Genomic DNA, 18,427 nt, shown 5'->3' on the forward strand with positions numbered 1-18,427 from the left:
ATTGCCACTCACATGTCTACATATTGTTGCCATTTTCTATACAACCTAAGCACAAACAGTACATTGTCCATTGAGCTCCATTTAAAATCAAGACTCTGTAGGCTGGCACATATTTCCACTGTATCCTATATAAATGTCAGAAATTGCAATAATCTGTAGGAATGTCATTCGAGCGCACCACATATTTCATGTCATCCTCTCGCATGTAACAATTGTTCATACAGGGGATACTGAAAATGTAATAAAAACACGGACAAACCCCTTTTTGTGTATTTTATATGCACCAAAACAATACATTAAACATCTTCTTTTGATGCTTTACGCTAAGCAGCGTCGGTGACATTATGTTCTTATGGAGTAAAAAAAAATACAAGAACAGTGTGCTGTTCTATAAAAATACTCGTTGTACGAGGTGACGATAGGTAGAAATGACACACATATTGCACATATAGAATGTAAAAGCAGTATGAATACACATATATAGAATAGAGAAGGATTTATTTCCCTGCTCCTTCAAATAGGTCTTCTACCCATAATATGCATCAAATAGTTGACCATGAACCTAAACAAATAAGCACACCCCATTTATACTAAAAAAAAGAACGAATAGTATCATTATTCAAAATATATTGTAACATAAAATACAATAATATAAATAGATCATTATGAGAAATATAATACAACAAATTATAAAAAAAGGAACCCCAATACATATATGTAAGCCTAATAAAACATGAACAGCGCGCACTAAGAAGGAATAAGTGCGTTACTCTAAATGTCCGTTTATCTTCTATGTTTTCGCTTCGTTGTTCAGACAGTCCGGTATTCTCAAATTATATTTAATATATTTCTTCGTTTTCCGCGGGTGGTTCATTCTCCATATGATGTAAACATACGTAAATTGTATGATTACAGCAATTACCATAAGAACTACTACTACTACGAGATTGCCGACGGTTTGAGGGGTAGATGACAGTGCCACAGCCGAACAAACTGGAAAAGTTGCATGCAGTGGAGTGCCAGGTATATAATTAATAGTACAATCAACCTTATGATCAGCCTTAGCTTTGACGTACATATATTTTGACGTAGCCATACTTGCGCCAACAAGGCCAACAATGAATATACAGCCAACCAACTTGATCAATGCCAAGGCTATCCATGTGTCCCTTTTCATCCTAAAACGTGCTAATTTCCTCAAACATCGTACGAGCCTGGTTCGCATATTCTTCTTTTGATCTTTATTTTTAGTATATTGGGGCTTTGTTAATTCAAACATGGAATCACATTTCTCAGACTTGTCATGCATCAACGTATTCTGAGATGAACTTGAAGTGAGATCATCGAAGATTGTATACCGTACTCGGGTTTCCATATTAGTTATACCAGTGAATGGTGCGCTAACACGTCCATTCCAGTTACCATACTGGCTGTTTCCCTTACTACAGGATGAGCCCAGTGTACTCGCCTAACAAAAACAACAACGGGAATACATGGGTTTGTTATGGTGTAATATACAAGGATGTAGAGAGTAAAAAAAAATTACATGCAGGTTTATAGTTGTTATGAAGGCATTAAGATATTATTGCAATAAATATGGTAACTCCCCCAAAATATAGTTGTTGGTATCATACACAGTCAGCAAGTTGTGAATAGTATAGGACTAGCATAAGTACAGAGAGTTTCACAAGCAACATCCTTCTGTTCCTTTTTTTGCTTCCTTTTTGTTTCAGAGTAAAGTAGATTCATAAGAACTATATTTCTTTCTACTTATAAAGAAGGGGATTATATGATTATTGTTATATGTATTTGTGTTGACACCACGTGGCTATTCTTTTGCTGGTGCATTCCAGGATTATACGATTGTTTCGTGTTCCTATATACATGTATGATTCCTTCTTATTTTTTTGTCTTTTTTTCCTTGTTTACGATGCGCAAAAATGATTCGATTGCTCTGCTTTTTTTCTTTTTTATGTTACATGTGTATGATTTGCGTGACTACATTTTTTTTCCTTTTTTTTCTTTTTTTTCCCAAATAATTTGCGCACTATTCAATTATTTTTTAGTTTGTTGTAACATATATTTTTTATTATAATTATTTTTGTTTCTATCTTTTTTTTTTTTAATATATGCGCAAATTTATAGGATTATACTTCTTCTGTCTTTTCTTTTTTTTTAGTCTTTTGTTTTCCGTTGTTCCCCTTTTGGTCCCTATACATATGGCTCTTATATGAGGCGACGTACAGTTTTGTTTTTTTTTTTTCCCTTTTTTGCATGTATGCACCGTTTTACCCCGTTTGTTTTTTCTTTTGTTCTTACATACAGAAGTTGCGGGCTTGTTATTTTATTCCTATGTTCACTTTTTTACCTATTTTTATATGAAATTGTGTGACTATTTGCCCCTTGTTTGATATATACGTGTAGGCAAAAAAAAGGGGGGAATGTAGGATCTATTCTTACCTGTTGCCGACAAATCTTCCTGTTTTGTCGTTCTGTTTAAAATGAAACACTTTCTAAGTTTGTATTTTCTCCTGTGCACGTGATGTATCTTGTATTATTCCTAGTTTATAACATGTTATCATATAATGTAAATGAAAAATATGATTTAAGATGTATATAACAGTACACAAATAACAGTAGTATGGTGAAACATACAGATACAGCGTGCTAAATACAACAAAAAAAAAATTGGGCGTGTGAGCATTTTGTTACGGATTTAAAGGAAGTTTTGTGGAAGGCCCTTTTGATGCTTCCTTGCGGCATAATATAGCGGGCTGGGGGCGTGTATATCATTGTGCACTACATCAACAAATAATCAGGTCGTACGCGTGCCCCGCGGTGGAGCATGGAATATAATGATGTGTATTGTAGAAACGTAAATGTTCCCATGGGTACCGTAGTATTCTAATACCTCTAATTGAAGGAATATACATGCAGGGGAGGATTATGCCTACATCAACATTGTATGGGCTACCGGGTTTATGCATGTTGGGGAAGAAATTAGTACGTAATTGAACATAGATATCCAAAGGGAACGCATCCGGCAGGGTGGGGGTGCGGCTGGATGCAGTGGGTCGAGGTGGACTCGGTGGACTGGGTCAGGCGACCGCAAGCGTACGGTGAGGTGAACTCGGTCGACTTGGCTAGATGGGATGGTAGCAGTACAACTTTTATTTGTTGTCGCCGTCATCTCGGCCCTCGTCGCCGTGACCCCGTCCCTGCTCGCCGATCCGTGATCTCGTCCCTTCTGCCGCATCCGTCATCTCGTCTCCGGTGCCTCGTCGCCCCTACCGCTGCCGTCTTGAACGATGCTCGCTCGGCTCAACGAAGGGCGAGGTGCCGTCCTGGCCGTTCGACGTCAACGAAGGGGTGCTGCTGTTCCCCCGCGTGTGCGTGGTGGCCGTTGTGTTTGTGGTGGCATCCATATGCGGAAGTATCGAGGCGTACGGGTCATGCGGGCCGGCCGTGTCGAGCCGTGTTGGTGTGCGTGCCGTATTGGTGCTTTCTGCCATCGGTCCTTACCTGTCGGTGCCTGCGGTGTTGCCGCCGCATTATGTGCTGGTTTGGCGCTGCCAAGTGCAGTGTCTGTATTACCCGTTTCGGACCTGCCCGGTGATGTTGCTGTTGATGATGATGATCCGGATGATGATGATGTTGTCTGTGTGCCTGGGGATCGTGTGCTGTCTCCTGGCCTCACAGTTTTGTTTGTCTCCGATTCCACTGCTGCAATTGCGTGTTTCAACTTGTTCATGATAGTATCCGTATCAGGCAGTCCCTGTATCTGGTTCAACACTGTTGTCGCGTCGTGCTTGGATAATTGATCTTTACTAGCGGCCAACTGGTTTAAATCGTGCAGACTAATTGGCCCTTGTGCACCCTGTGGCTCTTTCTCTGCGTGTGTATCCTGCGTGCTGCGTGTTTCTGCCGCAATTGATGTGTCCTTGGCACAAGAGTCGTGCACATAATCGGCCATGATTTCGTGCCACCGAGTACTGTCATTGTGTATCCATGCCTTAATGGTTGCTCCTACCAATTTGTGCCCTATTTGTAGTGTATCGAAATCCAATCCGTTGCATGCACTATTACTGGTGTCCACGTTGGCCAGGGGCATGATACCCTGTGCGGCCTCGCGTGCATAGGGCACCAAGGTGTTGAATTGACAGCGTGGTGCAAATTGTGTGGCTAAAATTACGTATCCTACCATGCACCTCATGAATGGGTGTATCGGGTCCTCAGGCTGAGTTGCAGCCGAATGCGTGCCGTGGTGTGGTCGAATACCATGGATAAAAAAATGTACCTTCATGATGTCCTCGCATAAGGATGAAGCCTCCGTGCCGAGTGTAAACATGTGCTCAGGCAGCTCGCTAGATGAGCACAAGGGCTCTATATCATCCCTGCGTGCCTCCATTGCATCCAATAACGCGTCATATACTGTTTTAACGTCCCCCCAGAATATTTCCTACAACAAACACGTAAAAAATACGTAGGTGTATACATAATTCTGCGTGTTGCATGATCACGTCAACGCCTATATTCCGCTACTGTAAATGTATGTAAATCTACAGTTCGCTCCCATGCTGCCCTTAGTGTAATTAACTTACGCTGAAACTGCCCTTCCCAGTATCTCCCTGTTGCACATCGGCCCTTATTCGCCTTTTCTGAATATAATCCACCAATAGGTTCCCTAAGGCCGCGGCCATTTTGCTTCTATTGCTGTAACTGTGTATTCAAGTGTTGTTGCACATATGGCACTGCCTCATGGTTCCTACATGTGTCCACAACTGCCCTTGGCTCGTCACAGTAGTGGCTGTGTTCACATGAATATAACATATGCGTGAACTAAACGCTGTAGAGGCCCTGTATGTTTCATGCAAGATTGGGAAACAGGACAAAACAAGAAAATAAAGAAACAAATATATAGAAAAAAAAAAAAAAAGAACAAAAAAAAAAAGGACAGGAAAAAATAGAAAAAAGTACTACTACACTACCGTACACACAACGCGTCATGAATAACGCCCGCTCCCGCCTTTCTACACCGTTCTCCACTAAACGCCTGGCACACACACTGTCTCTCTGTGCGCGTACACCTAAAACGAACAACAACATAGTCACAACATCAAATTCTTCTTCCGTCGTTGTGGCCTTGCTCCGGTCGTTCGTGCGCCCCCACATAATATGTGTGTTCCTTCTCCTCTCCCGCTGTCTGCCCTCCCACATAATATGTGTGTTCCTTCGCTCCCCGCACCCGCGCTCTCTGCTCCCTCTCTGGATCCGTACTCGGCTACTGCGTCGAATCGCTTCACTCGGCCACTCCGTCGACAATCCCGTGTATCCGGCCACGTGTGCTCGGAGAGACAATCCTCCTCCGTTCTTACACTCGGACAATCCGTCGTCGAATCGTGGGTACACTCGGCTACAATGCGGTTTACGCGGCCGCGTTTGGTCGGCGACAATCTCCTCCTTCTTACACGCGCGCACAATGTTTACGCGGACGAGGCAACCGACTGTACGACCGAAGAAGAATTTGATGTTGTTGTTATACTGCGGTTTAGTGTACACGGGGTTTGGTGTACGCACACAGAGACAACGTGTGTGAAAGGCGTTTAGTGGAGAACGGGTGTAGAAAGGGGGGAGGGGGTATTCATGACACATTGTGTGTAGTGTTTTTTATATTTTTTCTTTTCTTTGTGCTCTTTTTTTATTTTGGTTTATTGTTTTTTATTCCATTTTTCCCTTTTTTCTTATTCCTTGCGTCGGACACATTGTTCATGTGTGCACGAGACACAAAGCGTCTTATCTATTTTGTGTACAGCAACTTGTTATGCATTTGTAGAGGTCAGATGTGTGTCGTGAAATTGTTTCTTTTTTTTTTTTAAATATAATTTATTTCTAACTTATTTTTGTTGTTCTTTTTACTCGTATTTATTATTTTTCGTTGTGCTGCTCCGCGTTCTGTATATAAGGATAAGGAGTACATATGTACGTATACGTTATATGAATTAAGGCATACATCTCCCCTTTTAACGTGTATGTTTGAAATCCTGTCCGTACAATGTTATTGTGTACTGGATATACAGCAGTACATTGGATACGTAGACATTGTTAGTAATGCAATAGTGCCAGATATGCAGAACGCTAAACGCATTCTACAAGGAACGATCTTTTACATGTTGTTATAATAACAGAACAATGGCGCCACCGTTAGGGAAGATATTGGCACAATGCGTAAAGGATAGGGACTTATACGGCGATGATGACGCATATCAGGTAATTAATTATGAACGACACAACAGACCGTGTATAGGAGTACACGCGCTCATATATGTTGGTGCCACGTGTAAATGTGCGTAGAAGTGTGTTACTGCATATGTACTGGTAACATTGAATGCGGACATTTAGAACAGAGTAAAGGGCGTGAGATGAGTTGTGCTATGTGAATGTGTCAATGCGATGAGCGAATGAATGCACATGAACGCAGCTACAGAGTACGTTTGCATATTATACATTTCAGGCAGCTCTAGAGAAGGACATAGGGGACATGCTCGGAGAGTTTATTAAACATATGGAAGACATGGACTCACTTATGGAGGCATGGGGTACAAACTGTAATAATTATGGTTGGCACCATTGGGAAGATGACGATAGCTTGCAACCCCGCGTAAACCAGACGGTGGGTGACAGAATTACATGTAAATTAATGACAACAGCAATCTTATTAATGAGCAAGGGAAGTCAAAGTACGCTTAAGGATGAGGGTGAAACAGAGAATAATAAGAAAATGAGGCAATACATGCGCTGTGCAATAGTAAACATGTTTGGGACCATATTAACAGAGTCAGCATGCGGACGGAAGTGGGGTATTTATTATGCATGGTACTCGGTGGATCAAATGAGGGGGAACGGAGGAATGCAGGACTTAATTGCCGCGGAAGACTGTAGAATGGGAGAGACTGACGATATAAGAAGAGGACAATGGACACTGAGTGACCACATTAAGAACTGGTTACGCGCCAATGACGATTTAATGAGCAAGATAAAAGGGGAGGAAATGACTGAAAGTTGTAAAAAGAGTGCGCCGGCGAGCAGTACCAGAAAAGATGCCGACGGCCAGGACGACGCTGCGAGCGCACTAAGAGAGGGGGAGTCAAGTGCACTCAACACATTGAAAGCAGGGATGCACAGTATATTACAACGAGCACAGCAAGAAGTTGTGGAGAGCGCGAACAGTAGCACTTCACCAGTTAAGGATGTTCAGACTATTCGACCCATGACTGAACCGGCAGCACCAAAAGGCCCATCAGCGGAAAAACCTACCTCCATACTCGCCCCTGCACACCCAGCAGATACTCAGCCAGCAACATCAGGACCGGCTGGTAAGAATATCCATAGTGCGCATACGAATAAGCAGCCCTATACACACAGGGGCGGCATGATTACGGCCCGTACGAATTCGAACATACGGATCGCATACGCACCCTACGAATATGGATGGACGACCAAAACGCGACGGCCACAACACACGCACACGTGGGGGGCACAGCACAGCAAACGACTTCGTTGGCGTTGAGCACAGCGGCCACGACGGCAGCGGTGGCGACGACGAAGTGTAGACGTGGTGTGCGGCGGCCACGACGGCATCGGCGATGAGCGTGTAGCGATGGTAGTGGTGGCGGCCGCGGCCGGGAGATGACGTCGACACATACAAGTTGTACTGCTACCATCCACGACGACCCTACCCCAGTGCACCTCGGCCAATGCATCGACCCACTGCATCGAGCCGGACCCTACCCGGCCGCTACCTGACCGCACCGTCCCGGCCCCCTTCTTTCTGTACCACTTGTGTGCTATTTTTTTTTTTTATCATCTACCCTTACTCTTGTTCATTGCAGCCGAGGACAACACATCGAAGAAGGAGGACAGTAATCAAGGATCCGCGGGACTGGAGGCAACAGGGGCAGCAAGAGCCGGGTCACCGCAACCACAGGCACCGAAGGGTGATACAGGAGCACAGGCACCAGGACCCGTACCACAACCCCCACCACCAGCGCCGCCGCCTCAGGAGACGACTTCTGAGGGCATCCAGGGAGGGAAGGATGCAGACCAAGCAGGTAAGTGCACAGAGAGTTCCACCAGTACGAATAAAAACGGATCCGGTGTTACCTTAAGCTTTGCGTGCACTCCAAATTCCGCGTTGGGAGATCCCTCTAGTATACCTCAAAATCTCCCTGATCCAGCGCCAGGTATCAATTCCTATGCACCATAGTGCAAATACACACCGGAAGTAACATTAGACGGAACAAACAAAAAACAACAATTTCCGGAGAGCCAGAGCGCGAGACACCACGGAGAGCGAGAAACCAAACGTCGAATGAAAATGACGCGCGGCAGCGGGATTTAGAGCGATGGGTCGGCCGCGCTATCTAGACGTCGACAGATGTCGCCGCACACACACTGTTGTGTGTGTTGTGTTGTGTGTGGTGCGAGAGACAGAGTCTTTTCCCGGGGTGCCACCCTGCCCCGACGCCATTCCCCGTGGTCGGCGGGGTCACCCAGGACCATCGCGCAAAACTTCAGTTTCTTCCATATTCTCCATTCTCTGCCTCCTACTTGAACTTATAGGTCCTGATCCTTCGGAGAAGACGACAAGTAAAGACTCAAAAGAACCAGTTTCAGAACAGGCACCAGCAGCGGCAGCACCAGCGCAACCAACAGATCCGGGCGCCGGGGCGGAAACTCCCCCTGAGCAGAAAGTTCCTGAAACCACTGAGCCCCCTATTACAGGACAGCCACCTACACAGGACAGCACCTCAGCGGAACCTCCAGCTCCCGGGGCTCATAAACCTGATAATGGCCCTGACGGTGCCGCGGGGGCACTCGGCAGTGGCACGGCGAGTAACGATGCCCCGCCTCCGCTCAATCCACCCAAACCAAAACCGAACCCGAACCCAAATCAATCGGGTAGTAGTGGCACCGGTCAGCCTGACGCAGGCGGTTCCTCTGGTACTGGCTCCACTGGTCACCAAGGCCCAAGTTCATCTGGTACTGGCTCCACTGGGGGTCCTGGCGCCGGTGCTTCCCATCCTTCCGGTGGCCAGGGCCCACGGAACAACCAAGTTCCACCCACTCTCCCTTCCCCCACACCCTTCGACCCCAAGGATCTCATCCCGTACACCCCCGCGATCATTCCAGCGGTGGTTGGTATTGGCGTCATTGCGTTCTTCCTCTGGAAGGTAAGTATATACAGCATTCCGCGAATGTCGCATGTGCAGGATGTTTATACCTCAGAACATCCCGACGGGCTGCAATATATGATCGTTCTAATCAATATACTCCTACACCCGTGTTCATTCCTTTTATCCTACCGTCCTCACCCTGCTCTTTACCCCCCTTTTTCTGCTTAGTACTTTGCGTACCTCGCCAAAGGACGACGAACGTTTCGCACCGTTCGTGACGTTCCGTCACCTCCACTCGACGAAGAAATATTGCAGCATCTACAACGCGGCGACCTACCGCCACCCGATTACGGGTACACCTTGGTTAGGGATAGGCGGCCCGGCAGATTGCCTGCCGCACGACGACGACGTCAACCTCGCGTGCATAAGCGCACGATCATCGAGCTACATTTAGAGGTGCTCCACGAATGTGAAGTGGCGGAATGGGATACGGTGCAAGACGACTATTTGAAGATACTCGTTGAAGAGTTCATGGGGGGCAACCACGGACATAGTAGTTCCTTGGATGCTCCTATCACAAACCAGGCTTTGTCACGGAACAATGTTGCATCCACCCTGGACCCACCCACTGACTCCGAACAAACGGACACTTGTCCACCACATGACCCCGATCCATGGAGTTGTATGGAAACTATACAGTTAGCAACGGACCCTGCTGCTTCTAACGAAGATGACCGATGGCGTTGTATGGAAACTATACAGTTAGCAACGGACCCTTGTGCACCGAATGAACACGACCCCGATCCATGGAGTTGTATGGAAACTATACCGTTAGAAACGCACACTTCTCCACCTAACGAAGAGGGCCCCGATCCATGGAGTCGTATGGAAAACATACAGTTAGCAACGAACCCTTGTGCACCGAATGAACACGACACCGATCCATGGAGTTGTATGAAAACCATACAGTTAGCAACGGACCGTTCTCCACCTAACGAAGATGACCGATGGCGTTGTATGGAAACTATACCGTTAGAAATGGACCCTTGTGCACCGAATGACCCCGATCCATGGAGTTGTATGCACACTGCACCGTTAGAACAGGCACAGCATCGCCCTTGCGACCCCAGAGCCGCCATCTCGACGTGCACTCAATGGATTAACTGGATTGACCGCAACAAACATATTCTGCGGGAGTGCACGGGGCAAACGTGGTTTAATGCTTTCAAATCGGATTGGAAACAATATTATCAACAACATGCGACAGACGAGGACAACGTAGTATCCGGGCAGCGTGAACTCGGTCAGCACGCCAACATCCCATCCGTAGAGATGCAGAAACTGGAATTGTGGAGACAGTGGATAGCGCAACAACATCGGCAAATGAGTACATACAAGGAAGAGGAGTGGTTCCAACATTTGTTGCATACTGTAGAGGAGGAGATAGAATCGCAAACAGGCGAAGTACCTGGAGTGGACAAAGACTTAGAAGTGGAAAATGTCATGGCAGCAGAAGATGTGCTACGAGTGAGAGATTTACCGCTGTCGCAACCACTGCATCAGCCACCGCATATGAAAAAACGCGTACCCGCCAAATTATGCATGCTCCTGCTCGCGTCGGTAATCCACGAATGCGAATTCGAGAGTGGTATGCACGAGAAGGGTTATATGTGGATGCTCTATTGCAACAGTGTTAACATTCGGATGACGGCGCATATGCATGCGAACTAACGCATGCTAATCGTACACCACTTTTACTTCATTATGTGCTATACATAATATATTTCTTGTTTGCACTATTGCATACGTTCTTTTTTTTTTCTGCTCTGTTCTGCTTACTTGTGCTTACTTTTGCCTTGTTTTGTTCTTTGTCTGTGTAGTCCACTTCTTTTAACATGACCATGGGGACACGATGGTACAGGTCAAATGCATATAAAATGTAGCTTTACATGAATAATATGAAGGGGTAGTATTCTCCTTTATGGGACATTAATTATTAAACGCTGAGCAAGTGCCTTCGCAGGGTATAGTGCAGAACAAATATAGAATGCGCATACGCATTCGAGTATAAGGAGAGCTTGTCTCGCCGAGCACACGCGTCGACCACCGCGGCCGCGTAAACCGCATTGTAGCCGAGTGTAAGAAGGTACACATTGTCTCTCCGAGCAAACGCGGACGCGTAAACGGCATTGTGCGAGTAAGACGGATTCGACGAATTAGCCGAGTGTAAGAAGGAGCAGAGATTGTCTGTTCGAGCAACCGCAGCCGCGTGTAAGAAAGGAGGGAGAGATTGTCTCTCCGAGCAAACGCGGCCAAGTGTAAGACGGATTCGACGACGTGGCCGAGTGTACGAAGCAGGAGGATTGTCTCTCCGCGCAAACGCGTCGAGCACCGCGGCCACGTGTAAGACGGATTCGACGCAGCAGCCGAGTGAAGCGGTTCGATTACGGCGTTCGAGTAAACGATTCGACGAAGTAGCCGCGGGAAGGAAGGCAGCAACGACGGCAGAAGAAATTGATGTTGTTGTTGTTACTGCGCTTTGGTTGTGCACGCACACAGAGAGACAGAGTGTGTGAAAGGCGTTTAGTGGAGACCGGTGTAGACAGGCGGGTGTATTCATGACGTTGTGAACTGTTTTTCCTATTTTTTCTTGTCTTCCTTGTTTTTGTTTTTTTTTTTTCTTTCTCTTCTTGTTATTCTATGCTTGTATTTTTTTGTCTTTTCTCGATATAGTTCTCCCTTAGCGAAACTATAACTAGTGTAGGGCAGCACTATACTCAGTACAAGTACATATGATACCAGCAGTTCACGTAAATATTGGTGTAGAAGTAGACGAAGAATAATTATGTAGTACAATAGTAGCATATTAAGGGAGAGCATGTTACATGGGTTTACATGTGATATATGTAGCATAATAATATTTCCAAGGCACTGGACAAAGTAGAGCATACTAATACAATAATACTAATATGTCAACACCGAACTTAGGCGCCGTATTGGCCGCCTGGGTGCGGGCGCGGGGTGCCGACATGCGCCACGAGGTTTATCTGGTAACGTAGAGTGATGGGCACGATATTAAACGCAGTGCACCTTACTTAGCTTATGCATAATGGGGAGGCAGTTTATGGAGCGCAGATACGTGCCATATGTGAATGAGTATGGACGGAGTCCCCTGTTATGATAGTGCGCGCGCGCCTAGTGCATAGGAGTGTATTCAGAGGTGGATTAAGTGTAAAGGAGGAAGCGCAAGTTGTAAACTATGCATATATGTATATGTGTTCTATTAATTGCAGAAAAAACTGTGGGAAGATATAGAAATGGAGTTAGAGCAGTTTGTGCAATACATGGAAACTACGGACCTGGAGGCCCTGGGTTCGAACTGTATGAATGCGTATTATAAGCATCCAGCGGATCCTGATGGCCGCGAGAGACTAGTCACACGCGCGGCAGACAGAATTATGTGCAGACTAATGGTAGGAGCATTATATTTTATGAATGACAACAGGTGGCGCCTGTGGGGTGGGAATATGGTGGTTAGTAATGATGATGAGCTGACGGAATATGTGAGATGTGCAACAGTGAATATGTATATGGAAATACTGAAGGAATCATCATGTGGTGGAGACTGGGGTTTATATTATGCATGGTACACAATGAAAGAGATGGAAGACGGGATAGGGAGTGGTTTAATAACCAAAGGTAAATGTGGGCACGCAGTGTTTCAAAACATAAAAGCGTCAGAGTGGGATATGGGGAACAAAATTAAGCAGTGGCTACGGCAGAATGCACGGATGAATGGAAAAATAGCAAGATCAGGTCTAAAATCCAAGTGTAGTAGAGCAATTGCAGACATCGATAAAGTAAAGAAAGGCGGAACAAAAGATAGTTTGAATGTTCTGAAGGCAGGAGTAGAGAAAGACATAGGGGACACATTAAAGGCAGCAATGAAAAGCGTTATGAGGCAAATCAGCAAAGAAGTTAAGGCAACAATGAAGGGCTCGGGGGATAAAGGACCTGGTTCCACAATAGAACCCGAATGTGACTCTGAGGAAGATGACACAGGGGAATTGTCAGATTCAGAAGAAGATAAAGAACAGGACCACTATTCAAGCATACCAGCGTCATCGTCTCTCCCAGGGGAATCCACGGGACTAGCGTCCAGCATTTCCAATCCAGCCGAAGGGGTAGCCGCCGCCACACCCGTCCACCCTGCAACAACAGCAGTTACCGAAACGCCGGCAACGCCACAGGAACCTCCAGCTAAGGACCGATGGGAGAAAGCACGAATGCGGACAAATATGACCGAATACGGCCGAATACTCATGCGGCCCTCATATAAATCGTACGAATATGGATGCCACCACAACAACGCCATGGCCACAAACACGCACGGCCACCATATGCATGCGCCCACCACAACAACGCACACGGGAACAACCAACAGCGCGGTGCGCAACATCACCCCCTCGTTGAGTCGAGCACAGCAACACTTCGTTGACGTGGAGGCAGGAGACGGACGGGGATGGGAGCACGGGGGCAGGAGACGGACGGGGGTAGGGTGCCACCCCGGGAAAAGACTCTCTCTCTGCCACAACACACACACAACACAACACACACACGCAGACACAGTGTGTGTCGGCGTCTGTCGACGTCAACCTCTGTACGTCTGTGTCTACCGGCAGCTGCCTGCCGCGGCCGATCCCCCCGTCGCTCATTGCCCCGCCATTCTCATTCGACGTTTGGTTTCTCTCTCTCCGTGGTGTCTCTCACTGTCTCTCCGGAAATTGTTGTTGCTGTGTTGGGTTTTTTTTGTCTTTTAGTTGTATTCGAGGTGTTCTTTGTATGTGTACTCTCGAAATTCGTTACCGTTGGCAATAGCATCTGTGAGTGTTTGTCCTCCTCCTAAATCTGCATCGGATGTACATCCGGTACTTATAACAATAGGACCGGAACTGTTTGCAGTTTTCCCAAGACTCTGCTTACATTTATCCTCACCTGATTTTTCCGTTGGTCCTGGTGGTCCTGCAACACCCGGGTCACCTTGTTCTCGCGTGGTGCCTGCTGCGTCATCGCCTGATTTCCCTGAGGGAGGTGGTGGTGGTCTTGGTGGAGGTGGTGGTGGTCCAGCTGGTGGTTCGTCATCCTCTTTCCTGCCTACCGATGACCCTGCTCCTCCTGCCGTCTGTGGGTCCTTGGTGGACAACAGTTCTTGCCCTGTCTGCGTCCCACGTGCCGTCGACTTGTTCTCAGGCGTCTCAGACGCGTGGGCTGGATGCGTCGCAGACGTCGTATCGTCTGTTCTTTCTACCACCGGCTTCGTCGTCGCTGGTGGTGTCGCCACCGGCTGGGCGGCCGCCGCGGCTCCAGCGCCTGCAAAAAGGAGAACGGCAGAAAGACGATAAAAAAAAAAAGGACATAAGTGGTACAGAAAGAAGGGGCCGGGACGGTGGGGTCAGGTAGTGGCCGGGTAGGGTCCGGCTCCATGCAGTGGGTCGATGCAATGGGTCGATGCAGTGGGTCGATGCAGTGGGTCGAGGTAAGACTCGGTGGACTGGGTCAGGCGACAGCAAGCGTACGGTCGGGTCGGCTCGGTGGACTGCGTACTCGGTGGACCGAGGTGGTAGCAGTACAACTTTTATTTGTCGTCGCCGTTCGCGACGGCGATCCCGCGCACTAGGCAATTCTACGGTGGACGCCGCCGCGGAACGACAACGAAGTGTGGTGCTGTGCCGCCGCGTGTGTGTTGTTGGTGGCGGCCTGCGCATCCATATGCGGCCGTATCGGTCGTGCCAGCCGGGGCATCCATCCATATTCGTACGGTACGTATTGGGGAGTACCAGCCTTTGGCATGCTATGCGACCGTGTTGGTGCGGGCTCCCATCGGTCTTACCTGGCGTTTGCTGGGTTGTTCCGGTGGCGGGTGTGGCGGAGGCGGGAATAACGATTACCTGTCCTAATTTTTCTCTCGCGTTGGCTACTGCGTTTTTTATGTGTTCCTCTATGTCGTCACCCTCTTTTTCCTCGTCGTCGACCACAGAAGGATCCGGGCGTGCTTGCGCACGGGACGCCCTCAATTTCCCCTCCTCCTCCTTCATTTGTATCTGCAGTGTGTCCAAAATCTTCCTAAAATGCGTCTTCATTTGACTCTTCAGTTTTTCGTCTTCCTTTTTTTCAGCCTCGTTTTCCTTTATAACTCCTTCCTCTTGCAGTTGTTTCCTAGTCTTTACCTGCCTTCCCGTACACCCACCGCTTATTTCTTCCTGTGCAAGTTTCTCCTTCATCTGTTTGTTCTGTTTTAACCATGTCTTCATCTTATTCCTCATGGGCCAAGTGTTCAATTGTATAGTCTTGTACTTCCCCCTCGTACAATCATTTTCGCCCCCATTGGCCGTCAGCCCTCCCGATATTTGTTCCACGACGTACCATGCATAGTATGTACCCCAGTGACCCTCGCATGTGTCTTCCCTCAGTATGTCTTGGTATATATCCACTATTGTACACCGTATTAAGCCCTTAATTTCTTTATCGTTCTTGGAGTTCCCCTCTATGTTAGCCTTTACTGCACTACTCCACGCGTTCGCAAAGTATATCCCCTGCGTCATGAGTCTGCATATAACTCTTTCTGTTCGCCTGGTCATCTCCCGTGGTTGTTGGTCTGTGTGTCCATCTTCTTTTGGATGCTGCCAGTATGCATTACTGCAGTTAGCAGCATGTTCCTCTGCATTTGGATCGTTCAATTGATTTATAAAAAGCCGCATTTGTGTTTGCATATCTTCCCATAACTTACTCTGCGGTTAACACAATGCACATATATCTATGTGGTCGCACACTATTATTCACAAACCGTTTCAATCATCTAATTATATCTGTTCGTTCCTCGCTTTTACATGTAAATTTGCCGTATCCGGCACATATGAAGCACCCACTGTGCCCACATTCTGCTTCCCTTTAGTATGTTTCTCTCATACACACATATATACTGCCGTGTTCACACAGCCGCGCGCGGCCTGTATGTATAGGAAATTACGTGAAAATCCCCAGTAGTCTGCGTTAGTCCCCTAGCCTCGGCATACTCTTTCAATATACTCGCTAACTGTGTCGCCATTTTTCTCCTATTATAACAACATAGAAAAGATCAGTCCTGGCAGAATCCGTATAGCGTTCTGCATATCGTGCGCTACTGCATTACGTACATTGTCTACGTATCCAATATAATCCTCTATATGCAGTACTCATTAACATGGTTGCAACGTCAACAATATTCTACACTTGAACAGGGGGTATATATACATCAATTCATATAACCTATATAGACATATACACATGTATACTCCGTTTCCTTATATACAGAACGCGTAGTTGCACAACGAACCATAATAAATACGAGTAAAAAGAACAACAAAAATAAGATAGAAATAAATGACATAAAAAAAAAAAAAAGAAACAATTGCACGACACACATCATACCTGTACAAATTCTTAACAACATATTCTACACAAAATAGAGAAGACTGTCGCTCATCCACACAGGCACAAGGGCCCCCCGTGAAGAAGAAAAAACAAGGAAGAACAGCCGAGAAAAAAAAAAAAAAAAAACAAAGGAAACACCAGGACAATACTGGACAACGTCATGAATATACACCCCCCGCCCCCCTTTCTATACCGGTCTCCACTACACGCCTGTCACGCGCTGTCTCTGCGTGCGTACACAACCAAACCGCAGTAATAACAACAACATCAATGCGGCTGCCGTCGCTGCCGCCGTCGTGGTCGCCGTCCCTCCCGCGGCTACTTCGTCGAATGTTTCTTACACGCGGCTACTTAGTCGAACCACGGTGCTCCGAGACAATGGTCCGCCGTCGTGCACGCTGCCGCGTGGGTCGATGCGTTTTCTCGGAGAGACAATGTCTCCTCCTTCTTACACTCGGCTACGTCGTCGAATCGGTGTTGCACGTGGCCGCGTCACTCGGATAAGGGCGTTTACCCGGCCGCTTTGGTCGACGCGTTTGCTCGGAGAGACAATCGCTCCCTCCTTTCCTACACTCGGCGACTTCGTCGAATCCGTCTTACACTCGGCTAATTCGTCGAATCGTTGTTACAATCGGCCGCTTTGGTCGACGCATTACTCGGAGAGACAATCTCCCGCCTTCTTACGCGCGGACAATCCCGTTTACCCGGCCGCTTTGCTCGGCCACGCTTGCTCGGAGAGACAATCTCTCCTCCTCCTTACACGCGGCTACGTCGCAGAACCCGTTGTTAAAATCGTCCGCGTTTGCTCGGAGAGACAATCTCTCCTCCTTCGTACACTCGGACAATCCGTCGTCGAATCCTTCTTGCACGCGGACAATCCGTTTACCCGGCCGCGTGACTCGACGCGTTGCTCGGACAGACAATCTCCACCGTCTTACATTCGGACCGACCTGTTGCTTAGAGACAATCCAGTGTACAAGGACGAGGTGAGGGCGACGTGGGAGAGAAGCCGTAGAGGCGCCCGGCAGCAGAATAGGAGGGATGCCAGAGAAGGAAGCGCAGAATGCGCAAGAGCACAAGAACAAAGGAAAGAAAAATAAAATCAAGGTCAGAGTAGTGCGTAGAATGTTCAAGCGGTAAAACAACCAACAGGGCAAGAAGACTAGGCAGGAATACCACTGACGAGCGATTATTCATGCAGAAAACAACAAAGAAAAAGAAACATCTAAATGCTAAACCTCCTAAACTTGAGGACTGCGAAACCGTAACCCCTGACTCCCTGAATCATAAATCCGGATTCCAGAACCACAGAATCCTGGAATCCATATTACTGAACTTTAAACCACACGGAATCCTATATCCCAAAAGCATAAACCCGCGAACACTAGGATCCTAAACCATAAAACCGCACTGCAACTTACGATCCTGCACCATAAAAGCGTACTGCAACCTACGATCCTGAACCTTAAGCCCTAATGAAACCTAGAATCCTAAACCCGGGGCCCTCAACAACACTGTAGCAAGAACCCGTAAGCCTAACCCGTAAGTATTGGCCCTTGGGCCGTACACGCTAAATCCTAAACATTGAGCTGTCATGTTCGCGAGAATATCCAATCATCCTACGTTTATTCTTCATTTTTTATACATATTCCTTACATTCTTAATTAAATCCATTCACATGTTGTCAACAATGATAATGATAGAGATATACATACACAGACCGTTGTAAATAATATATTTTTTCACATATATTATTCATGGGCATATATTACAAGATGAAAACG

General features: G+C 47.0%; 6 protein-coding genes across 6 annotated transcripts; 3 read left to right on the forward strand and 3 right to left on the reverse strand.

Moving 5' to 3' along the window:
- Positions 1–1,041: 1,041 nt before the first annotated feature.
- Positions 1,042–1,375, reverse strand: AK88_05521 (uncharacterized protein; the record flags this gene model as incomplete). Its single annotated transcript, XM_012483123.1, has 1 exon — positions 1,042–1,375. A coding segment is annotated over one exon (333 nt), but the record flags the coding sequence as incomplete, so codon positions are not given.
- Positions 1,376–3,259: 1,884 nt separating this feature from the next.
- AK88_05522 (uncharacterized protein) lies at positions 3,260–4,700 on the reverse strand (the record flags this gene model as incomplete). The annotated part of the gene is made up of 4 exons (XM_012483124.1): positions 3,260–3,315; positions 3,523–4,126; positions 4,298–4,459; positions 4,602–4,700. 4 exons carry the CDS (start codon positions 4,698–4,700, stop codon positions 3,260–3,262), a joined length of 921 nt encoding a protein of 306 aa, XP_012338547.1.
- Positions 4,701–6,189: 1,489 nt separating this feature from the next.
- Positions 6,190–10,904, forward strand: AK88_05523 (uncharacterized protein; the record flags this gene model as incomplete). Its single annotated transcript, XM_012483125.1, has 5 exons — positions 6,190–6,267; positions 6,512–7,373; positions 7,890–8,240; positions 8,620–9,230; positions 9,402–10,904. 5 exons carry the CDS (start codon positions 6,190–6,192, stop codon positions 10,902–10,904), a joined length of 3,405 nt encoding a protein of 1,134 aa, XP_012338548.1.
- A 1,613-nt stretch (positions 10,905–12,517) lies between these two features.
- On the forward strand, positions 12,518–13,437 carry AK88_05524 (uncharacterized protein; the record flags this gene model as incomplete). The annotated part of the gene is made up of 2 exons (XM_012483126.1): positions 12,518–13,293; positions 13,395–13,437. 2 exons carry the CDS (start codon positions 12,518–12,520, stop codon positions 13,435–13,437), a joined length of 819 nt encoding a protein of 272 aa, XP_012338549.1.
- A 552-nt stretch (positions 13,438–13,989) lies between these two features.
- Positions 13,990–15,931, reverse strand: AK88_05525 (uncharacterized protein; the record flags this gene model as incomplete). The annotated part of the gene is made up of 2 exons (XM_012483127.1): positions 13,990–14,543; positions 15,064–15,931. The coding sequence occupies 2 exons, from the start codon at positions 15,929–15,931 to the stop codon at positions 13,990–13,992; spliced, it is 1,422 nt and encodes a 473-aa protein (XP_012338550.1).
- Positions 15,932–17,684: 1,753 nt separating this feature from the next.
- On the forward strand, positions 17,685–18,039 carry AK88_05526 (uncharacterized protein; the record flags this gene model as incomplete). Its single annotated transcript, XM_012483128.1, has 2 exons — positions 17,685–17,750; positions 17,845–18,039. 2 exons carry the CDS (start codon positions 17,685–17,687, stop codon positions 18,037–18,039), a joined length of 261 nt encoding a protein of 86 aa, XP_012338551.1.
- Between the last annotated feature and the right edge of the window lie 388 nt (positions 18,040–18,427).

Source organism: Plasmodium fragile (genome assembly GCF_000956335.1).
Source record: "Plasmodium fragile strain nilgiri unplaced genomic scaffold supercont1.150, whole genome shotgun sequence".
Classification (NCBI taxonomy): domain Eukaryota; phylum Apicomplexa; class Aconoidasida; order Haemosporida; family Plasmodiidae; genus Plasmodium; species Plasmodium fragile.